The sequence below is a fragment of the Macaca mulatta genome, chromosome 9 (assembly GCF_049350105.2).
Source record: "Macaca mulatta isolate MMU2019108-1 chromosome 9, T2T-MMU8v2.0, whole genome shotgun sequence".
NCBI classification, from domain to species: domain Eukaryota; kingdom Metazoa; phylum Chordata; class Mammalia; order Primates; family Cercopithecidae; genus Macaca; species Macaca mulatta.
The window spans coordinates 115059523-115078945 of record NC_133414.1 but is presented as its reverse complement, the minus strand read 5'-3'; the positions used below and the strand labels follow the sequence as shown (position 1 = coordinate 115078945).

The 19423-nt window shown below is 41.1% G+C and overlaps 1 protein-coding gene across 9 annotated transcripts in view; it reads right to left on the bottom strand.

The window, feature by feature from the left end:
• CNNM2 (cyclin and CBS domain divalent metal cation transport mediator 2) overlaps positions 1–19423 on the bottom strand; it is a 166880-nt gene that overhangs the window by 144607 nt on the left and 2850 nt on the right. Inside the window, exons 2-3 of one of the 9 annotated variants that reach the window (XM_077947431.1) lie at positions 18490–18578; positions 11717–12619 (exon numbers count right to left, since the gene is read on the bottom strand). The exons of 7 other annotated variants lie outside the window; for them this stretch is intronic. In XM_077947431.1, coding sequence (XP_077803557.1) covers positions 12581–12619; positions 18490–18578 — 128 coding nt within the window. In that variant the 3' untranslated portion in view covers positions 11717–12580. Of the gene's footprint in view, positions 1–11716; positions 12620–18489; positions 18579–19423 lie in introns of those variants that run through there. One more of the 9 variants, XM_015148088.3, reaches the window with a different exon arrangement.

Here is a 19423-nt window from a genome sequence, read left to right as displayed (position 1 = left end):
TGCTTAATTTCCTTAGAAAGTTGGCTAAAGGAGTAGTAGAGTTGTTGTCTTTTTTTTTTTTTTTGAGACAGGGTCTCACTCTGTCACCCAGGCTGGAGTGCAGTGGCACAATCCCATCTAACTGCAGCCTCTACCTCCCAGGCTCAAGCAATCCCCTGACTTCAGCCTCCTGAGTAGCTGGCATAACAGGCATGTGCCACCATGCTCAGCTAATGTTTTCTCTTTTTTTTTTTTTCATTTTTATTTTTTGAGACAGTGTTGCTCTGTCACCCAGGCTGGAGTGCAGCGGTGCAATCTCGGCTCACTGCAAGCTCCTGGGTTCAAGCGACTCCCCTGCCTCAGCCTCTCAAGTAGCTCGGATTACAGGTGCCCACCACCATGCCCAGCTAATTTTTGTAATTTTTTTTTTTTTAGAAGAGATGGGGTTTCACCAAGTTGGCCAGACTGGTCTCAAATTCCTGATCCTGAGTAATCCACCCACCTCGGCCTCCCAGAGTGCTGGGATTACAGGTATGTGCCACCGCGCCTGGCCTAATTTTTTAATTTTTTTGTAGAGATGAGGTCTCACCATGTTGCCCAGGCTGGTCTCAAACTCCCAGGCTCAAGCCATCCTCCCACCTGGGCCTCCCAAAGTGCTGGGATTATAGGTGTGAGTCACTGCACCTCACCCATTGTCATTATTTTATGTCATTTTAACAGACTTTAGTAAAGGCACCTAAATGACAGCTAACTTATCCTATAGTTAAATTAAACGTTTCTGGGATTGGGTACAGTGGCTTATGCCAATAATCCCAACACTTTGGGAAGCCACGGTGAGTGGATCGCTTAAGCCCAATAGTTCGAGACCAGCATAGGCAAGATAGGGAGAGTCTATCTCTACGAAAAAAAAAAAAAAAGTTTCTGTATATATCCAGAAAAAGAAAGAAAGAAAATCACATCTGTTTATCTGTCTGAGAATATGTACATTTTAGGAGTATAATCAAACCAAGTATTTAATCTTGATCAAAGCTAAAAGGTCTTTTTATTTTAGCAAAATGTATAAGATATACATTTTGTAGGCTTAGTAGTCTGGAAACTATTAACTGAGCTTCAAGCACAGGTGGTTCCAGAACACTCCTTTTATCTTTTTGTCTCCTTTTAATAATCAAGACTAGATTTACAGTGATGATTTATTTAGACAAAAGGAAGCACCAGTTTCCAGAACCATCATGTCCCCAAATAAGAGGTATCTTGGGATTATAGCTTTATGTTAAAAGTACAGATCTAGTTGGAACCTAACTACTTAACAAAACATTTTTTTTCTTTTTTTTTGGAGATGGGGTCTGGCTATTTTGCCCAGGCTGGGCTTGAACTTGCTCTCTTCCTACCTCAGCCTCAAGAGTAGCTGGGATCATGGGGCACATGCCACCCTGCTGGCTTTCACCAAACTTTTATTTAATCAGGGCTATCACGTAAGTATTAAAAAGTTTCATTCCAGGCAGACTACATACAAATCTAAACAAACCGGATTTTGTCACCTATTAACATGTTTTGAAAACAAATGCAACCCAAAAACCTAAATTCCCTTATTTCTCACACAAAATGAATCTTACTAAGCTGTCACGTGTGTACTCACACACGTTACGGGCTTTAAAATACTACTCATCTTTCACCCCAAACAGTAAGGATCACAATGAGGAGGAAAAAATGGCAAAAAGGACAGCACAGCTGCATTATAGATAAAATATTCCACATTCCCCAAGAAAAAAAACCTGTGAGTTTCATCTAAATACATTTCAATTCCATACCTCAATGAGTGGTTCAGGTTACAAAACTTGCACTTTAATAACATTTTGATGGATTTGGTTTTCCCCAAACATCACAAAATACATGCTTTAAAAAGAAAAGCTTGGAGCAACACAGAAAAACATACTTCCTCCCCTAAACCCACCATATTGAAAGATAGTCACTGTTAGCTAATATTTTGGTAAATGTTCTTCTAGTTGTAGCAGGTTAATGTATGTATATATAAACAAGCAAATAAAAACATAAAAGAGCAAACCCAAGCAGAAGATGGTCCACACAATATGATTAAAAGAGTATTTTAGTCAATTGACTTGTTTCCAGCAGAATCTCACCCCTCTCCACACCCAATCTCCCCCACCCGCATTGCACCAAAAAAAAAAAAAAAAAAAAGCAAGAGTTTCATTTTGTCTCTTCTGTTTACCTAGAACCCCAAACCCTCAAGGATCAGACTGATGATAGCAAGAAGAAAAGCAGTGAGTAAAAAGGCAGGGTTTTTTCTCCGCTCAGTTATCAACTCTACAGAGATGAAATTATTCCTGCCAAACCTTACATCAAGGAGGTACACTAATGACTAAAGGAAATAACCTTGAAAGAGATAAGAAAGCATACTAGATTGTTCTAGTTGTTTTTAGTTTTAATTTTTACCTCTGAAGACCTGCTCAAATATTTCCATCTCTTGAATGATTCTCAGGGCTGTCTAAACCCAAATGCCACTCTGCAGAGGTTGAGTTGAGTCAGCACATTGTTTCTATGATTGCAGATGGGCAAATGGAAAAACTGAGGCTTTGCACACTCCCATAAAGATCAGATGATGCCCTCAATCTGTCTTTGCTAGCATGGGAAAACATTCTCCCTCTCAGATTACCAGCCCCCCACCCCCACAGCACCAAAAAAAAAAAAAAACCATAGAGTTTCATTTTGTCTCTTCTAGTTACCTGGAATCCAAAAATCTCAAGGATTATAGTGCTAGGCCAGGCATGGTGTTTCATACTGAAACACTTTAGGAGGCTGAGGCGGAAGGATTGCTTGAGGCCAGGAGTTAAAGACCAGCCTGGGCAACACAGTGAGACTTTGACTTCTACAAAAAAAAAAAAAAAAAAAAAAAGTCAGGTGCGGTGGTGTGTGCCTGTGGTCACAGCTATTTGGCAGGCTGAGGCCGGAGGATCACTTGAACACTTGTAGTCAACTGGGGCTGCAGTGAGCTGTGATTGTGTCACTGCACTCCATCCTGGGCGATAGACTGAGACCCTGTCTCCAAAAAAAATTCTTTTTTAAAGGACCATACTGCTCATAGCAGTAAGAAATGCAGAGTAACTGAAAGTCAGGGTTTCTTCTAGTCTTTGCAAATAAAACCAAAGGAAACCCTTGATAAATTGATGTGGAGAAGAAAGATATTACAAAAGTTTTTTGTTATTGTTGTTGGTTTTGTTTTTTTTGAGGTGAGGTCTCCTCTGTTGCTCACACTGGAGTGCAGGGGTGTGATCACGGCTTACTGTAGCCTTGACCTCCCGGCTCAAGTGACCCTCCTACCGCAGCCCCCCAAATAGCTAAGACCACAGGTATGCACCACCACACCCATTTTCTTTTTATTTTCTGTAGAGACAGGGTCTCCCTATGTTGTTTAGGCTGGTCTTGAATTCCTGGGCTCAAGCAATCCTCCTACGTCCCAAAGTGTTAGGATCACAGGCCACCATGTCTGGCCCAAAATCTTTTTTTTTTTTTTTTTTTTTTGAGATGGAGTCTCGCTCTGTCACCCAGGTTGGAATACAGTGGCACAGTCTCGGCTCACTGCAACCTCCACCTCCTGGGTTCAAGCAATTCTTCTGCCTCAGCCTCCCAAGTAGCTGGAATTACAGGCGCCTGCCACCATGCCCAGCTAATTTTTGTATTTTTGATAGAGACGGGGTTTCACCATCTTGGTCAGGCTGGTCTCGAACTGCTGACCTCAGGTGATCCGCCTTCCTCAGCTCCCAAAGTGCTGGGATTACAGGCATGAGCCACCATGCCCAGCCCAAAATCATTTTTAAACTTTTTATTTTTAGACACAGGAGTCTTACTCTGTCACCCGGATGGTGTGCAGTGACACAATCATAGCTCGCTCACTGCAGCCTTGAACTCCCAGGCACAAGTGATCCTTCCACCTCAGCCTCCCAAGTAGCCAGGACTACAGGTATGTGCCACAACACCTGGTTTACAAAACCATTTAAGTATTAGCTAGTCTTTCTGTGCTTATCTCCAATCCCAAGTCCCTAGCCTGATAAAAAAGCCACTCTAAATAGCAGAAAGAAATAGATTTGGCCAGTGGCTCAGGCCGGGCACAGTGGCCTAAGTAGAAAGAAATAGATTTGCTTTTAAATTCCTAAGCTCCAGCCAGCCATATTTTTTGTCTTGACTGACATTTTATACAACCTATTTCTTCTTTTCCTATCTAAACTGGGATAGAAAATTTACTCTTTTATGGCAGGCATGGTGACTAGCCCGTAATCCCAGTGTTTTGGGAGGCTGAAGCAGTAGGATTGCTTAAGGTCTGGAGTTCAAGATCAGCCTGGGCAACATAGCAAGACTCTCTCTCAAAAAAAAAAAAAAAAAAACTTAAAAATAAGCTGGGCACAGTGGCAGGAACCTATAGCCCTAGCTACTTTGAAGGCTGAGGTGGAAGGATCGCTTGAGCCCAGAGTTTGAGGCTGCAGTGAGTTATGATTGTACCACTGCAATCCAGCCTGGGCAATGGAGGGAGACCCTGTCTCAAACACAAACAAACAAAAACGCAGAAGTGCCTGATGGTGTATATCTTCCCAATTCCGTATCTGTTTCTTCCTGGATTAATCCTTGGTTTTGTGTCAGATAGTTAATACATATTTATGTGCTAATGAGACCCTGTCTCAAAAAACACTTACTCTTTCCTATCAAATTTCCTAAATGACTGTCAATAACCAATTGTGGATATTTCAATATCTACATATAAAAGTGGCAAGTAAAAATCCCCACATTTTTTAAAGAAAAAATAAAATCCACCATGAGCAAATGTAAGAAGTAAATGTTAGATAACCTCAACCAACTCATGTTTTTTAAAAGCATTTTTCTATTTTAAGAACCATTTGTCACCTAACAAGTTCTGTAAGGTTGCAGGATACAAGATTAACATACAAAACTCACTTGTATATCTATATACAAGCAATGAACAATCTGAAGATAACATTAATAAAACAATTCCATTTATAATAACATCAAAAAATAAACAAAATACTTAGGAATAAATTTAACAAAAGGATTACAAGCACACTGAAAACTACAAAACATTGTTGAAGGAAATTAAAGAAGACCTAAATAAATGAGATGACATCCCCGCTCACAGATGGAAGACTTCGTACTGTTAACATTGTAATACTCCCAAACTGATCTACAGATGCAATGCTCCTATGTAAATTCCAACTGCCTTTTTTGCAGAAATGGGCAAGTTGATCCATGAAAAATTCACATGGAAATGCAAGGAATCCTGACAGCCAAAACAATCTTGACAAAGAAGAATAAAGTTGGAGGATTCAAACTTTATTACAAAGCTGCAATAATCAAAACAGTGTAGTACTGACACAAGATTAAAGATCAGTGGAACAGAACTTAAGGTTCAGAAGTAAACCCTCAAATGTAGGGCCAATTTTTTTTTTTTTGAGACAGAGTCTCACTCTGTCACCCAGCCTGGAGTGCAGTGGTGCAATCTCAGCTCATTGCAACCTTGACCTCTTGAGTTAAAGTGATTCTCCTGTCTCAGCCTCCTTAGCAGCTGGGACTACAGGCGTGCGCCACCCACCACGCTGGCTAATTTTTGTATTTTTAGTAGAGACGGGGTTTCACCATGTTGGCCGGGCTGGTCTTGAACTCCCGACCTCAAGTGATCCACCTGCCTCAGCCTCCCAAGGTTCTGGGATTACAGGTGTGAGCCACTGTGCCTGATCACCAATTGATTTTTGACAAGTATGTCAAGACAATTCAATGGAGAAAGAATAGTATTTTCAACAGACAGTACTGGGACAACTGAATATCCACACGCAAAACAATAAAGTTGGACCCATGCCTCACACCACATATAAAAATTCAAAATGTCCGGGCGCGGTGGCTCATGCCTGTAATCCCAACACTTTGGGAGGCCGAGACGGGCGGATCACGAGGTCAGGAGATCGAGACCATCCTGGCTAACCCGGTGAAACCCCGTCTCTACTAAAAAATACAAAAAAACTAGCCGGGCGAGGTGGCGGGCGCCTGTAGTCCCAGCTACTCCGGAGGCTGAGGCAGGAGAATGGCGTGAACCCGGGAGGCGGAGCTTGCAGTGAGCTGAGATCCGGCCACTGCACTCCAGCCTGGGTGACAGAGTGAGACTCCGTCTCAAAAAAAAAAAAAAAAAAAAAAAAAAAATTCAAAATGGATTAATGACCTAAATGAAAGAGCTAATACTATAAAACTCTTAGAAGAAAACATAGGCATAAATCTTTGTGATCTTGGATTAGGCAATGGTTTCTTAGCTATGACATCAAAAGCATAAGCCACAAAAGAAAAAAAATAGGGCTGGTCGCAGTGGCTCACGCGTGTAATCCCAGCACCTCAGGAGGCCAACGCTGGAAAATCGGTTGAGGCCAGGAATTCAGGACCACCCTGGGCACATAGTAAGACCCCGTAGCTCAAAAAGAGGAAAAAAAAAAAAGGAAAAAAAGACAAGTTGGACTTCATCAAAATTAAAACCTTTTTCTGCTTCAAAGGTCACTACCAAGAAAGTAAAAAGACAACATATAGGATGGGAGAAAAATATTTGCAAATCATATATCTGACAAGTGACTAGTACCCAGAATATAAAAAGAACTCTTACAATTCAACAATAAAAAGACAAATAATCCAAGTTAAAAATGGGCAAAAGAACTGCATAGACATTTCTCCAAAGAAGATATAGAAATGGCCAATAAGCACATGAAGAGATGCCCAACTTCATTAGTCATTAAGGAATGCAAATCAAAACACGATGAGATACCACTTCACTCACTAGGATGGCTATCTTTTTTTAATCTTTTTTTTTTTTTAAACAATAACAAGAGCTGGTGAGGATGCTGGAGAAATTAGAACCTTCATACATTATTGGTGGGAATGTCAAATGGTGCAGCCACTTTGAAAAACAGTTTGGAAGTTTCTCAAAAAGTTAATAGAGTTACCATATGATCCATCAATTCTATTCCCGTGTATATACCCAAGAGAATTAGAAATACATGTCCATCACCAGGCACCGTGGCTCATGCCTGTAATCCCAGCACTTTGGAAGGCCGAGGCAGACGGATCACCTGAGGAAGGGAATTCAAGACCAGCCTGATCAACATGGAGAAACCCCGTTTCTATTAAAAATACAAAATTAGCTGGCCGTGGTGGTGTATGCCTATAATCCCAGCTACCTGGGAGGCTGAGGCAGGAGAATCACTTGAACCCAGGAGGCGGAAGTTACGGTGAGGTGAGATCGCACCATTGCACTCTAGCCTGGGCAACAAGAGTGAAACTCCATCTCAAAAAAAAAAAAGAAGAAGGAAAGAGGGAAGGAAGGAAGGAGGGAATGAGGGAAGGAGAGAAGGAAGAAAGGAAGGAAGGAGGGAAGGAGGGAAGGGAGGAAAGGAGGAAGAGAGGAAGACATGGCCACACTCTAACTAAAAGACTAACGCCTGGCCTACAGAAGGGCTTCTAAGACTCTGCTCCAGCTCTATGGCCAGCTTGCAATAGGTTGGTTTTCTGTGCCTTTAGTATTGCTCATTATTTAAAACAGCCTTCATGAAGACATACCAAGCAGGGGCACTGAGGCAGAAGCCCAGTACAGACCAATGGAAGGAAGGTAGTTGTAACTCACACACTTTTAAGTTGCTCAGAACTCACCCCAATAACATGCCCAAACTAAATCACATTCCTACTCTAAGAGACCACTGAACTATCTTCAGACTAGGTTGGGATTTGTTGGAGAATGCAACATGCACACCAGTGTTCATAGAATCATTATTAACAGGCAAAAAGTGGAAACAATTGAAATGTCCATCAACTGATGAGTGGATAAACAACATGTGGTATATCTATAAAACTGAGTATTTGGCCATAAAAAGGAATGAAATACTGATACATGCTACAACATGGATGAACCTTAAAAACATGTTAAATGAAAGAAGACAGCCACAAAAGGCCACATTTCATTTACATGTTATATGAAATGTCCAGAATAAGCTAATCCATACAGACAGTAAATTAGTTGCCAGGGGGAACAGGAAATGAGAAGTCACTGCAAAGAAATATGGAGTTTCTTTCGGGGTGATGAAAATGTTCTGGAAGTAGGCAGTAGTAATGATTGGACAACCTTGTGAATATACCAAAAAGCATCAAATCAGATACTTTTTTATTTTTTATTTTTGAGATGGAATCTCGCTCTGTCACCAGGCTGGAGTGCAATGGCGTGATCTCAGCTCACTGCAACCTCCATCTCCTGGGTTCAAGCAATTCTCCTGCCTCAGCCTCCCAAGTAGCTGGGACTACAGGTGCACGCCACCATGCCCAGCTAATTTTTGTATTTTTAGTAGAGACGGGGTTTCACCATGTTAGCCAGGATGGTCTTGATTTCTTGACCTCGTGATCCACCTGCCTCGGCCTCCTAAAGTGCTGGGATTATATGCATGAGCCACCACACTCGGTCCTTCTATTTTTTTTTTTTTTTTTGAGACAGGGTCTTGTTCTGTCGCCCAGGCTGGAGTGCAGAGGCCTGATCTCGGCTTACCGCAACCTCCGTCTCCCAGGTTCAAGCGATTCTCCTGCCTCAGCCTCCCAAGTAGCTGGGATTACAGGCGTGCACCACCATGCCTGGCTAATTTTTGTATTTTTAGTAGAGACGGGGTTTCATCATGTTGGTCAGGCTGGTCTTGAACTCCTGACCTCATGATCTGCCCGCCTCGGCCTCCCAAAGTGCTGGGATTACAGGCGTGAGCCACCACGCCCAGCCGGAAATCAGATACTTTAAAGGCGTGAGTTTTAAGGTATGTAAATTATATCTCAATTTTTAAAATTTTAAAAAAGAACCAACTGTTTCAGCAGTAAAATGTTCCTGAAGAGAAATGGAATGAGTTCCTTAATACAAGCAATCGTTAGTTTTCACAAGATCAGGACTCATAATGTTCTTAGCAGATTTGAATTTTTTCCAGGTATATCATGTACAAAGTTAACAAGGAGATTTTCACAAAGATTGGCTATGATCACCCCACCCTAATACATCAACTACTTTCACTTTTTCCATGTTACCTTCCAGTGTATACACATATATATATTTTTGCATGTCTATATTCCGTGCAAATAATCAGTGCAAGTTTTCCCATATTGCTATGTGGCTTTCAAGATGATCACTGAATGGTTGGAAATAGTTCACGTTTATAATTTTCTTAACTGTTTCTCCTCCATGCCTTGCCTTGAAGTTCTAGATATTTATTTCCAATTTTTCACTGTTTCCAGATAATGCTGCCATACATATACAACATAAAAAGCTAACAGCTCTTTTCTTCTCTTGGATCACTGAATTAAGATTTCCAGTGGAAAAAAAATACTAAATCATTTTTATGACACCTAGTTGCCTTCCAAAATTATTATAAATTTACACCGCTATAAGCAATACAAACTTGCTATATTAGGCACTACCATTTTTTATACTTTTTATGCAATCAATGTTAAAAGATTTTATCTTTTTTATCTTCCTTTAGTCTTAAAAGCTTTTGGTTATTCAAGGGCTTCCAAAATCCACAAGCACTTTCTTTTAAAATGCTCACCAATGTTCATAGCAACATTATTCATAATCGCCAAAAAGTGGAAACTGTCTAAATGTCTATCAATAGATGAGCGGATAAACAACTCAAAAGATGTCTTTTTCAGTTGCTTATGATTAAAGAGAATGAAGAATTAATTTAAACACAGTATTCTTACTCTAAGGAAAGTAGAACCTATAATAAATTATTCTGTTTTCCTTAAAAATATATATGCATGTAGTCACCTTGTCAACTGCTAGGAAAATAACAAAGCTTAGGATCCAATCACAATAAAAAGGAAAAGAAAAAACCTGTAATAATTAGCCACTTTTTTTTTTTTTAAGAGACATTATCTTGCTCTGTCACCCAGGCTGGAATGCAGCAGTACAATCACAGCTCATTGCAGCCTCAAACTCCTAGACTCAAGCAATCCTCCTGCCTCAGCTTTCCTAAAAGCTTCCTAAAGTGCTGGGATTACAGACATAAGCCACTGCACCCAGCCTAGCCACTTTTTTTTTTCTTTTTTTGAGATGGAGTCTGACTCTGTCGCCCAGGCTGGTGTACAGTGGCACGATCTTGGCTCACTGCAACCTCAGCCCCCTGGGTTCGAGTAATTCTCCCACCTCAGCCTCTTAAGTAGCTGGGATTACAGGTACATGCCACCACGCCCGGCTACTGTTTGTGTTTTTAGTGGAGATTGGGTTTCACCATGTTGGCCATGCTGGTCTTGAATTTCTGACCTCAAGTGATCCACCCACCTAGGCCTCCCGAAGTGCTGGGATTACAGGTGTGAGCCACCACGCCCAGCCAGCCTAGCCACTTTTAGATTTCAACACCAATAATAATTATAAGGACACATGCCAAAATATCTCTCTTGACTATCAGGCTCTAGTCAAGAGAAAGACCAAGAACAACTGTTATGGTTTGAACGTGTCCTCTCAAAAATTCATGTTGAAACTTAATCCCCATGGTAGTGCTATTAAGAGGTGGGGCCTTTGGGGGAAGTGATTAAGTCATGAGGGCTGTGAACCAGTGCCTCGTAAAAGTGCTGGAGGGAACTAGCTTAGGCCCTTTTCACCTTCCATTTCTCTGCTATGTGAGGATGCCGTATGAAGGCTCTCACCAGACGCCAGTGCCACTGTCTTGATCTTGGACTTCTCAGCCTCTAGAACTGAGAAATAAATTTCAATTATTATTATTATTTTTTTTTTTTGAGACAGAGTTTGACTCTTGTTGCCCAGGCTGGAGTACAGTGGTGTAATCCTGGCTCACTGCAACCTCCACCTCCCAGGTTCAAGATATTCTCCTGCCTTAGCCTCCTGAGTAGCTGGAATTATAGGCACCCGCCACCACGGCCAGCTAATTTTTTGTATTTTTAGTAGAGACGGGGTTTCATCATGTTGGCCAGGCTAGTGATCTGACCTCAGGTGGTCCACCCGCCTTGGCCTCCCAAAGTGCAGGGATTACAAGCATGAGCCACAACGCCTGGCCAATTTCTATTATTTTTAAGTTACCCAGCACAAACAGACTAAGGTAACAACCAAGAGCCTACAGAAAGAATTGTTACAATAAAAATGCTGGTTAAGCACAAAGTGCCAGGTACTGTTAGAAACATTTACATATTTATTAGCATAATAATTCTTTTTTTTTTTTTTTTTTTTTTTTTTTTTTGAGACGGAGTCTCACGCTGTTGCCCAGGCTGGAGTGCAGTGGCGCGATCTCGGCTCACTGCAAGCTCCGCCTCCCGGGTTCCCGCCATTCTCCTGCCTCAGCCTCCTGAGTAGCTGGGACTACAGGCGCCCGCCACCGCGCCCGGCTAATTTTTGGAATTTTTAGTAGAGACGGGGTTTCACTGTGGTCTCGATCTCCTGACCTTGTGATCCGCCCGCCTCGGCCTCCCAAAGTGCTGGGATTACAGGCTTGAGCCACCGCGCCCGGCCTTTTTTTTTTTTTTTTTTTTTTTTTTTTTAATAATTCTTTTTTTTTTTTGAGATGGAGTCTCACTGTGTCACCCGGGCTGGAGTGCAGTGGCCGGATCTCAGCTCACTGCAAGCTCCGCCTCCTGGGTTTATGCCATTCTCCTGCCTCAGCCTCCCGAGTAGCTGGGACTACAGGCGCCCGCCACCTCGCCCAGCTAGTTTTGTGTTTTTTTTTGTATTTTTAGTAGAGACGGGGTTTCACCGTGTTAGCCAGGATGGTCTCGATCTCCTGACCTCGTGATCCGCCCGTCTCGGCCTCCCAAAGTAGCACAATAATTCTTACTAAGTACCATATGAGTTAGAAAATATCCCCATTTTACTACGAAAAAAACTTAGGCTTAAAGAGAATAAGTTACTTGTCCAAAACAGATCCAGGAAGAGCCCATTGTTCTTAACCCCTGCATTAACAGATGCTATCCTCCCCACAGCATGTGAATTCAAAAAGAAGCACTCCTACCTCAGAATGACAGCAAGGGAGGGTTAAATATGATGACATGAAGATCTCACCATCATTATAGCAGTGTTTATGTTCAGTCATAGCACCAATGTAACACAGGGAGAGGGTTTGGCATCCCCATTATCCATCAACACCTAAGTTAGACTACAAACATCTAGTTCCTCCTTCCAAAGTCTGCCACTGCCCCCTCCTTTATTTTTTTGAGACAGAGTCTCACTCTGTCGTCCAGACTGGAGTGCAGTGATGCGATCTCAGCTCACTGCAACCTCCGCCACCCAAGTTCAAGTGATTCTCCTGCCTCAGTCTCCCAAGTAGCTGGGAATTCAAGCACCCACCACCACGCACAGCTAATTTTTCTGTATTTTTAGTAGAGACAGGGTTTCGCCATGGTGACCAGGCTGGTGTTGAACTCCTGACCTCAAGTGATTCGCCTGCCTGGGCCTCCCAAAGTGCCAGGATTACACGCATGAGCTACCACGCCCAGCCAACTGCCACCCCTTTTTATCCCTGGAGTTGCCAATGTCTGTGATGTTGAAAGAAATAATGCTTCTTATTGTCTCTTCTTTTCAGTGTTGGTATGATTTGGGGTTTCTTGTTTGTGAGTTCTGAGAAAAAAAAAAAGATGAAAAGACAATACTTTAAAAAACTGTATTCAATCCTAGTGATCCACTTCCACGTGTTTGAGTTTAATAGTACTCTGTATATGTCATGCAAATCTTAATGAATTGGAAGTTTACTATCAATAACATACAAATACACATATATATATATTTAGAGAAAAGGACTCATTTGAAAAATATATACCACTTTATAAGTAACTATGCATCTAATTACACTCCACAGGTTTGCTCTTAAAAGTTTATGTAAGGCTGGGTGTGGCGGCTCACACTTATAAACATAAAATTTTATATTTAAAATAAAAGGAGGGGCCAGGCATGGTGTCTCACGCTTGTAATCCCAGCACTTCAGGAGGCCGAGGCAGGCAGATCACTTGAGTCCAGAAGTTCAAGATCAGCCTGGGCAACATGGCATGACCTTGTCTCTACTAAAAATACAAAGAAAATTAGCCAGGCGTGGCGGCAGGTGCCTGTAGTCCCAGCTACTCGGGAGGCGGAGGCAGGAGAATGGCGTGAACCCAGGAGGTGGAGCTTGCAGTGAGCCGAGATCGTGCCACTGCACTCCAACCTGGGCAACAGTGTGAGACTCCATCTCAAAAAAAAAACAAAAACAAAAACAAAAATTAGCTGGGTGTGGTGGCATGCGCCTGTGGTCCCAAGTACTCTAGAGGCTGAGATGGGAGGACCACTCGAACCTGGGAGGTCGAGGCTTCAGTGAGCTATGCCAGCACCACTGCATTCCAGCCTGGGTGACAGGGCAAGACCCTGTTTCGAAAATAAATAAATAAGTAAAAGCAGGAAAACCCACAGAACAGTTCAGTCTGTTTTGTGGGTTTTCCTGGTTGATGATATTTTAAATTGTGATTAGATTTGTCCAATAATTAAAATTAACCAGCCCCTCACAATAGTTAAGAATGCTTCAGGAAAGACAGTGTGTAATCCCCATAAAAACCAAGAGAAAACGCAGACAAGGTCCTTTCCTGCTTCATCCAGCTCCTACTTAGTCAGAGCTGGTATTTAACTATGGTCTCTCCTCACCTAAATGTCTATGCTCAGACTTTGGTGATCCTAGAAATGCAGTAACTTCTATAAATCAGCATGATTCTCTGTGAGAATTTCACTTATAATTTGTGAAAACGGGAGGGGTGTGGCACAGAGGGTACACAGATGCACGAATAGGACATGGGCTTCAAATGCTTTGATGAACATTTCCATGGAAATTTTACAGATCTGTATGTACTGTGAACAGAAATGAAAAGTCAAGGAAGCTTCACCCCCACAGTCCTAACCAAATCCAATCATCATTACTCCCATAGAAGAAACAATCAATGAGAAAATAAATCATTAAGGGATATCTAAAATAAGTTAGATCAAATAAAATATCTTCTATTTAATTACCTGAGGCTTCAAATAATCTAGATATCAACACTCATTTCCTAAAATACCCTGCTAGTCTAACCACAACAAAGTAAAAAACTTAAACTAAAAAAAAATTAAATAAAAATGAACTCAAACACTTGGACTTATTTTCTATATAATAAAATGCTTGTCAAAAATTGCTTGAATCCAGGGTGTCTAAAATATTGACAGGAAAATCACAAGACAAATAAAAACCAATAGTAACACTGACTATTTGCTTTTTCAATGTTGCTGCTACCTTCATCTCTGAATAACTTGGGACCAGAAGACCAGCCTGCTGAAGGAGGAAGAACTCTAATCTAGAAGTCAGGGACAAGGGTTCTAGTTCAGTTGATGCTACTAGCTAGGTAGGTGGCCCTAAATAGGTCATTTACTTTGTTTTTTCTCTTTCCCAGGGTTTACCTTCCTTAATCAAGGGGCTAACTAACCAGTTTCTCCTAAACTCACCTAACCATAAGAAGTACACCAGGGAAACTGTAAATGACATGGATTTCAAAAGCCCTTTCCCAATTCAGGAGGTCTCTGGGTGAGGCCTAAGACCTTACTCTTATTAAGTGACCCAAGTAAATCTTTTTTTTTTTTTTTTTCTTTTGAGACAGAGTTTCGCTCTTGTTGCCCAGGCTGGAGTGCAATGGTGCGATCTCAGTTCACCGCAGCCTCTGCCTCCCGGGTTCAAGCAATTCTCCTACCTCAGCCTCCCGAGTAGCTGGGATTATAGGCATGCGCCACCATGTCCGGTTAATGTTGTATTTTTAGTAGAGACAGGGTCTCTCCATATTGGTCAAGCTGGTCTCAAACTCCCAACCTCAGGTGATCCACCTGCCTCGGCCTCCCAAAGTGCCCGGATTACAGGCGTGAGCTACCGCACCTGGCCCCAAGTAAATCTTATCATCAGGTAAGTCTGACAAACACTGGACTAGATAATCCTCAAGTTACCTGCCTTCCAGCTCTGATTCTGTACTATCTGGCTATCTCATAATGATGTTCTAAAAACACACAAAATTACATTCATTTAATGTATGTTACTGCACAAAAATAAATGTACAAGATCATGAAAACAAATATATCCACTCCCTGTGACACCATTCATACCTTTAAACACTAATTAAAAACATCTTCTGGCCAGGCATGGTGGCATGCACCTGTAATCCCAGCACTCTGGGAGGCTGAGATGGGAGGATTTCTTGAGGCCAGGAGTTCAAGACCAGCCTGGGCAACATAGCAAGACCCTAACAAATACTTATAAAATAAATTTAAAAACAAAAATCTTCCTAGATTCAAGGCAAATACAACACTTAATTTGGTGAGAAAAAAATGTATTTAATATTAAGCTCTCAGTATATTAATATGGAGAGACTTGCTGAGTTATAGAAAGAAATTACCTAATATCTTAGGTGAAAACTATACAGTGCATTCTTTCCTTGAAGAACATTATCTGGTGATCCCACCTGTTCCTAAGAAAAAGCTAGAAAAGAGGCTGGCTAAGTCCCTAGCAGCTGTAAATAGCATGCTCTGCAATACTGGAATGCAACTGTTATAAAGCTAAGAGAAAAATAAGGAAACAGTAACTGGTTACGAATTCTTCAAATGCACCTCAGCATAGACAACTGGGTGGCCCAATCTTTTGTGAGGACGGTTTTGTCAGGTGAACGGAGAGCCTCTAACATGCTTTCCACACACAAAGGTGGCAGCCTTTCATTTTGCTTTTCCTTCCCCTACACTACATTGCTGTAGTTTTTCTAAAATTCTCATAATCCTCTAGTGGTATTTACTGAATTTATTCTCTTATTTAGATTCGTAAGTAACTATAAAACTAACATACACAAAAAAAGAGAAAGGTTCCTTGCATGGAATACAGAGAGCAGAGTTATGTAATGGATGCTCATTAGCAACCAGTTATACAGATAGATTCAAAAATGTAAATAAAAACCAAGATTAAAACACAAAACTGAGTTTGACCAATTACTATATGACCCTTGCAACAGAAACAGATAAGAAACCAACAGTGAAACATATTACATAATTTAGCCATGGGAAAAACAGCTGTAGAGCAGCCCATGGAAGAAGCACATTAGTATAGCACAATGTTAGTACAAAACATTTCCAAAATGAATTTTGATGCTTGATATGCAAATGCTTTCAACACAATTCTTTAGACTTAGGATCACACAGGCCAAAAAACTGATTTGTTTTAATGGCAAAAAAAGGGGACACCAGTTGTTATGCACAACACCACAGAAGCACTGGGTTTAAAGTCATATATATGTTTAAACACATTTTTTTTTTCTATTGCCCAACAGGCTCTGAGGCAGTGTTGAGACAAAAGACTAAACCTCACACTCAGTAAAACAGAAATGTCAAACCAGGATCAAGGAGAGCAGCATAAGAGAGAGGTTAAGAGAGCAGGTTCTGGTGTCACAAAGACCTAAGTTAAAACCCCAAGGCACAAATTACTGTGCAACCTTGAACAAATCATTTCACCCGAGTCAATTTCCTCATTTGTAAAATGGAGATAATACTTCATTCAGCCATTGTGAGATTTAAACGTGATTCATACAAAGCCCTAGCCTCTATACCTGGCAAAGAATACACAGGTAAGTAGTAATCATCACCATCATCATGAGCAAACTGTAAAATTAGCACAATTACTATCTCAAATAAAACCAAGAGTTTCCTGGTAGCCAGAGAAAAAAAGACAATCACAGTCTGAATTCAGCCTGGGCAACATAGTGAGACCTTGTCTCTTGGGAGGAAAAAAAAAAAAAGGAAGAAGAAAGAAGACATTCACATATACTAATATAAATGTGGCTTTTCTTCCCACATTACAGAACATTCTGTTTCCTCCTCCCTAATAAAGAATAACTCAGACTAATTCTGTACAACTATATACAGGAAAGTCTTCAATATAGAACTTCTTAATTAGGAAGGACAATTTTGTTTCTTTTTTCTTTTTTTTTTTTGAGACAGGGTCTTTGTCCCCAAGGCTGGAGTGCACCATCTCAGCTCATTGCAATCTCCGCCTCCCAGGCTCAAGGGATCCTCACAGGCTCAAGGAATCCTCCCACCTCAGGCCTCCCGAGGAGCTGGGACCACAGGTACACACCACCACGCCCTGCTAATTTTTGTATTTGTTGTAAGGACGGGGTTTCACCAGGTTGCCCAGGCTAGTCTCGAACTCTTGGGCTCAAGTCATCTGCCCACCTTGGCCTCCTAAAGTGCTGGGATTACAGGCATGAGCCACCATGCCTGGTCAAAAGGATAATTTTCAATGAGATCTGGATTTATGATCTAACTGGTTTGGGGAGGTACAGTTGGTATTGTGGGGGGTGTTTTGGTTTTTTTTTGTTTGTTTGTAAATGAGGAATTTAGAAGAGAGGTAGAGGAAGAAAAAGTCTTCAAACCATTCAACACACCATTATTCAGTAGAGAAAAACAATAGAAGGTTGATTGTTAACATTATGTCATAATTGATTTAGAAAATGAACACACGAAAATCAGGTAAAATGTTTTAACTCAGACATAAAGGCCGGGCGCGGTGGCTCAAGCCTGTAATCCCAGCACTTTGGGAGGCTGAGACGGGCGGATCACAAGGTCAGGAGATGGAGACCATCTTGGCTAACACGGTGAAACCCCGTCTTTACTAAAAAATACAAAAAACTAGCCGGGCGAGGTGGCGGGCGCCTGTAGTCCCAGCTACTCGGGAGGCTGAGGCAGGAGAATGGCGTAAACCCAGGAGGCAGAGCTTGCAGTGAGCTGAGATCCGACCACTGCACTCCAGCCTGGGCGGCAGAGCGAGACTCCGTCTCAAAAAAAAAAAAAAAAAAAAAAAAAAAAAAAGTAACCAAACTAATTAAAAAAAAAAAAAAATCCAAGAAAGGGAAGGTGAAAAAAATCAATTATTCCCATAGTTTAAGTAACAAATATCCATTCTGTCCTTTTAAGATCATGGCTTAAATTTCCCATTTGCAACCAACTATCTTTGCCTGCTCTTCCGAATGTGCCACTAGCTTGAATGTATGTCTTTAACTTGGACTATCTTCTTAACCAAATACATCATTCTGGTTAAATACAAAAATAAAATCTTGTACCTTATTATTTTTCGAGAATTCATGGGGAAATATTAGTAATTCCATTATTTAAAGAATACATTTCAAAAAAATACTAAGTGGTAATTCTGAAGGAAAAAGAGCTCCTCGTGAAAATAAATCCATCAAGAAAAATTGTTCAAGGTCAATCAAGCACAAATTTCAAAATAATACAAATTTTGAAATTTTGAATAGGGACAGGATTAAGGAGCTGTGAGGTGAAAAACAAAATTCTCAAGGTAAAAAGATACAGAAGTGAAGAAAAGACTTCAGCAAGAAGTACAAACTAGTGTCATCAATTCATGAGTAAATGTGCAAAATTCTAAGTAATAAAAAACTCAAGCAATCACTCACCTGTATCAATATTGGGGAATTTAGCAATAGAAAGACTTTTAGGGGCATTTCCAAACATTCCAACATATCTTTCTGTATTACAGACATTACTGCAAAATGAAAGAAGTTAGATGCTCTAATTAACAACTTAATGGTGAAAGAATGACACCCCCAAAAGAAGCTATGTCACCTAGAGATACTGGACATTTTCTTTTTACTATTTAAGAAACCAGAAGAACCTCCTGCTTTTAAATGCAAATTTACCAATCTTCAAAACACATTCTGCTCTTTTCCTTTGTATAAAAATTACTGCAATGTGGCCGGGCGCGGTGGCTCACGCCTGTAATCCCAACACTTTGGGAGACCGAGGCAGGCGGATCATGAGGTCAGGAGATCGAGACCATCCTGGCTAACATGGTGAAACCCTGTCTCTACTAAAAATATAAAAAATTAGCCGGGCATGGTGGCAGGCGCCTGTAGTCTCAGCTACTTGGGAGGCTGAGGCAGGAGAATGGTGTGAACCTGGGAGGCAGAGCTTGCAGTGAGTGGAGATTGTGCCACCGCATTCCAGCCTGGGCGACGGAGCGAGACTCCGTCTCAAAAAAAAAAAAAAAAAAAAATTACTACAATGAGATCCTGTTCTAAAGAGGGCATCATTCAACCAGAAAAACGGAATTAGGACAACCATATGCTCTTTGAGTATGTTCAGATCATCATATCCAGTGAGCTGTCACTAGGTACATATCACCTTCTTCAGAGGAGAGACTACTACCAGTGATCAAAATTCTATTTGAAGAAGGAAAACTTGGTTTTGAGGACTATTAGGTCACGAAAGTTTACATACACATTTCAGTACCCGCACATGCACTAGCATCATAATAATTCAAAAACTCAGCATCCCTTGGTTTTCAAATAACACTATTTGAAATAGTGGAAACATTTTACTGGAAACATT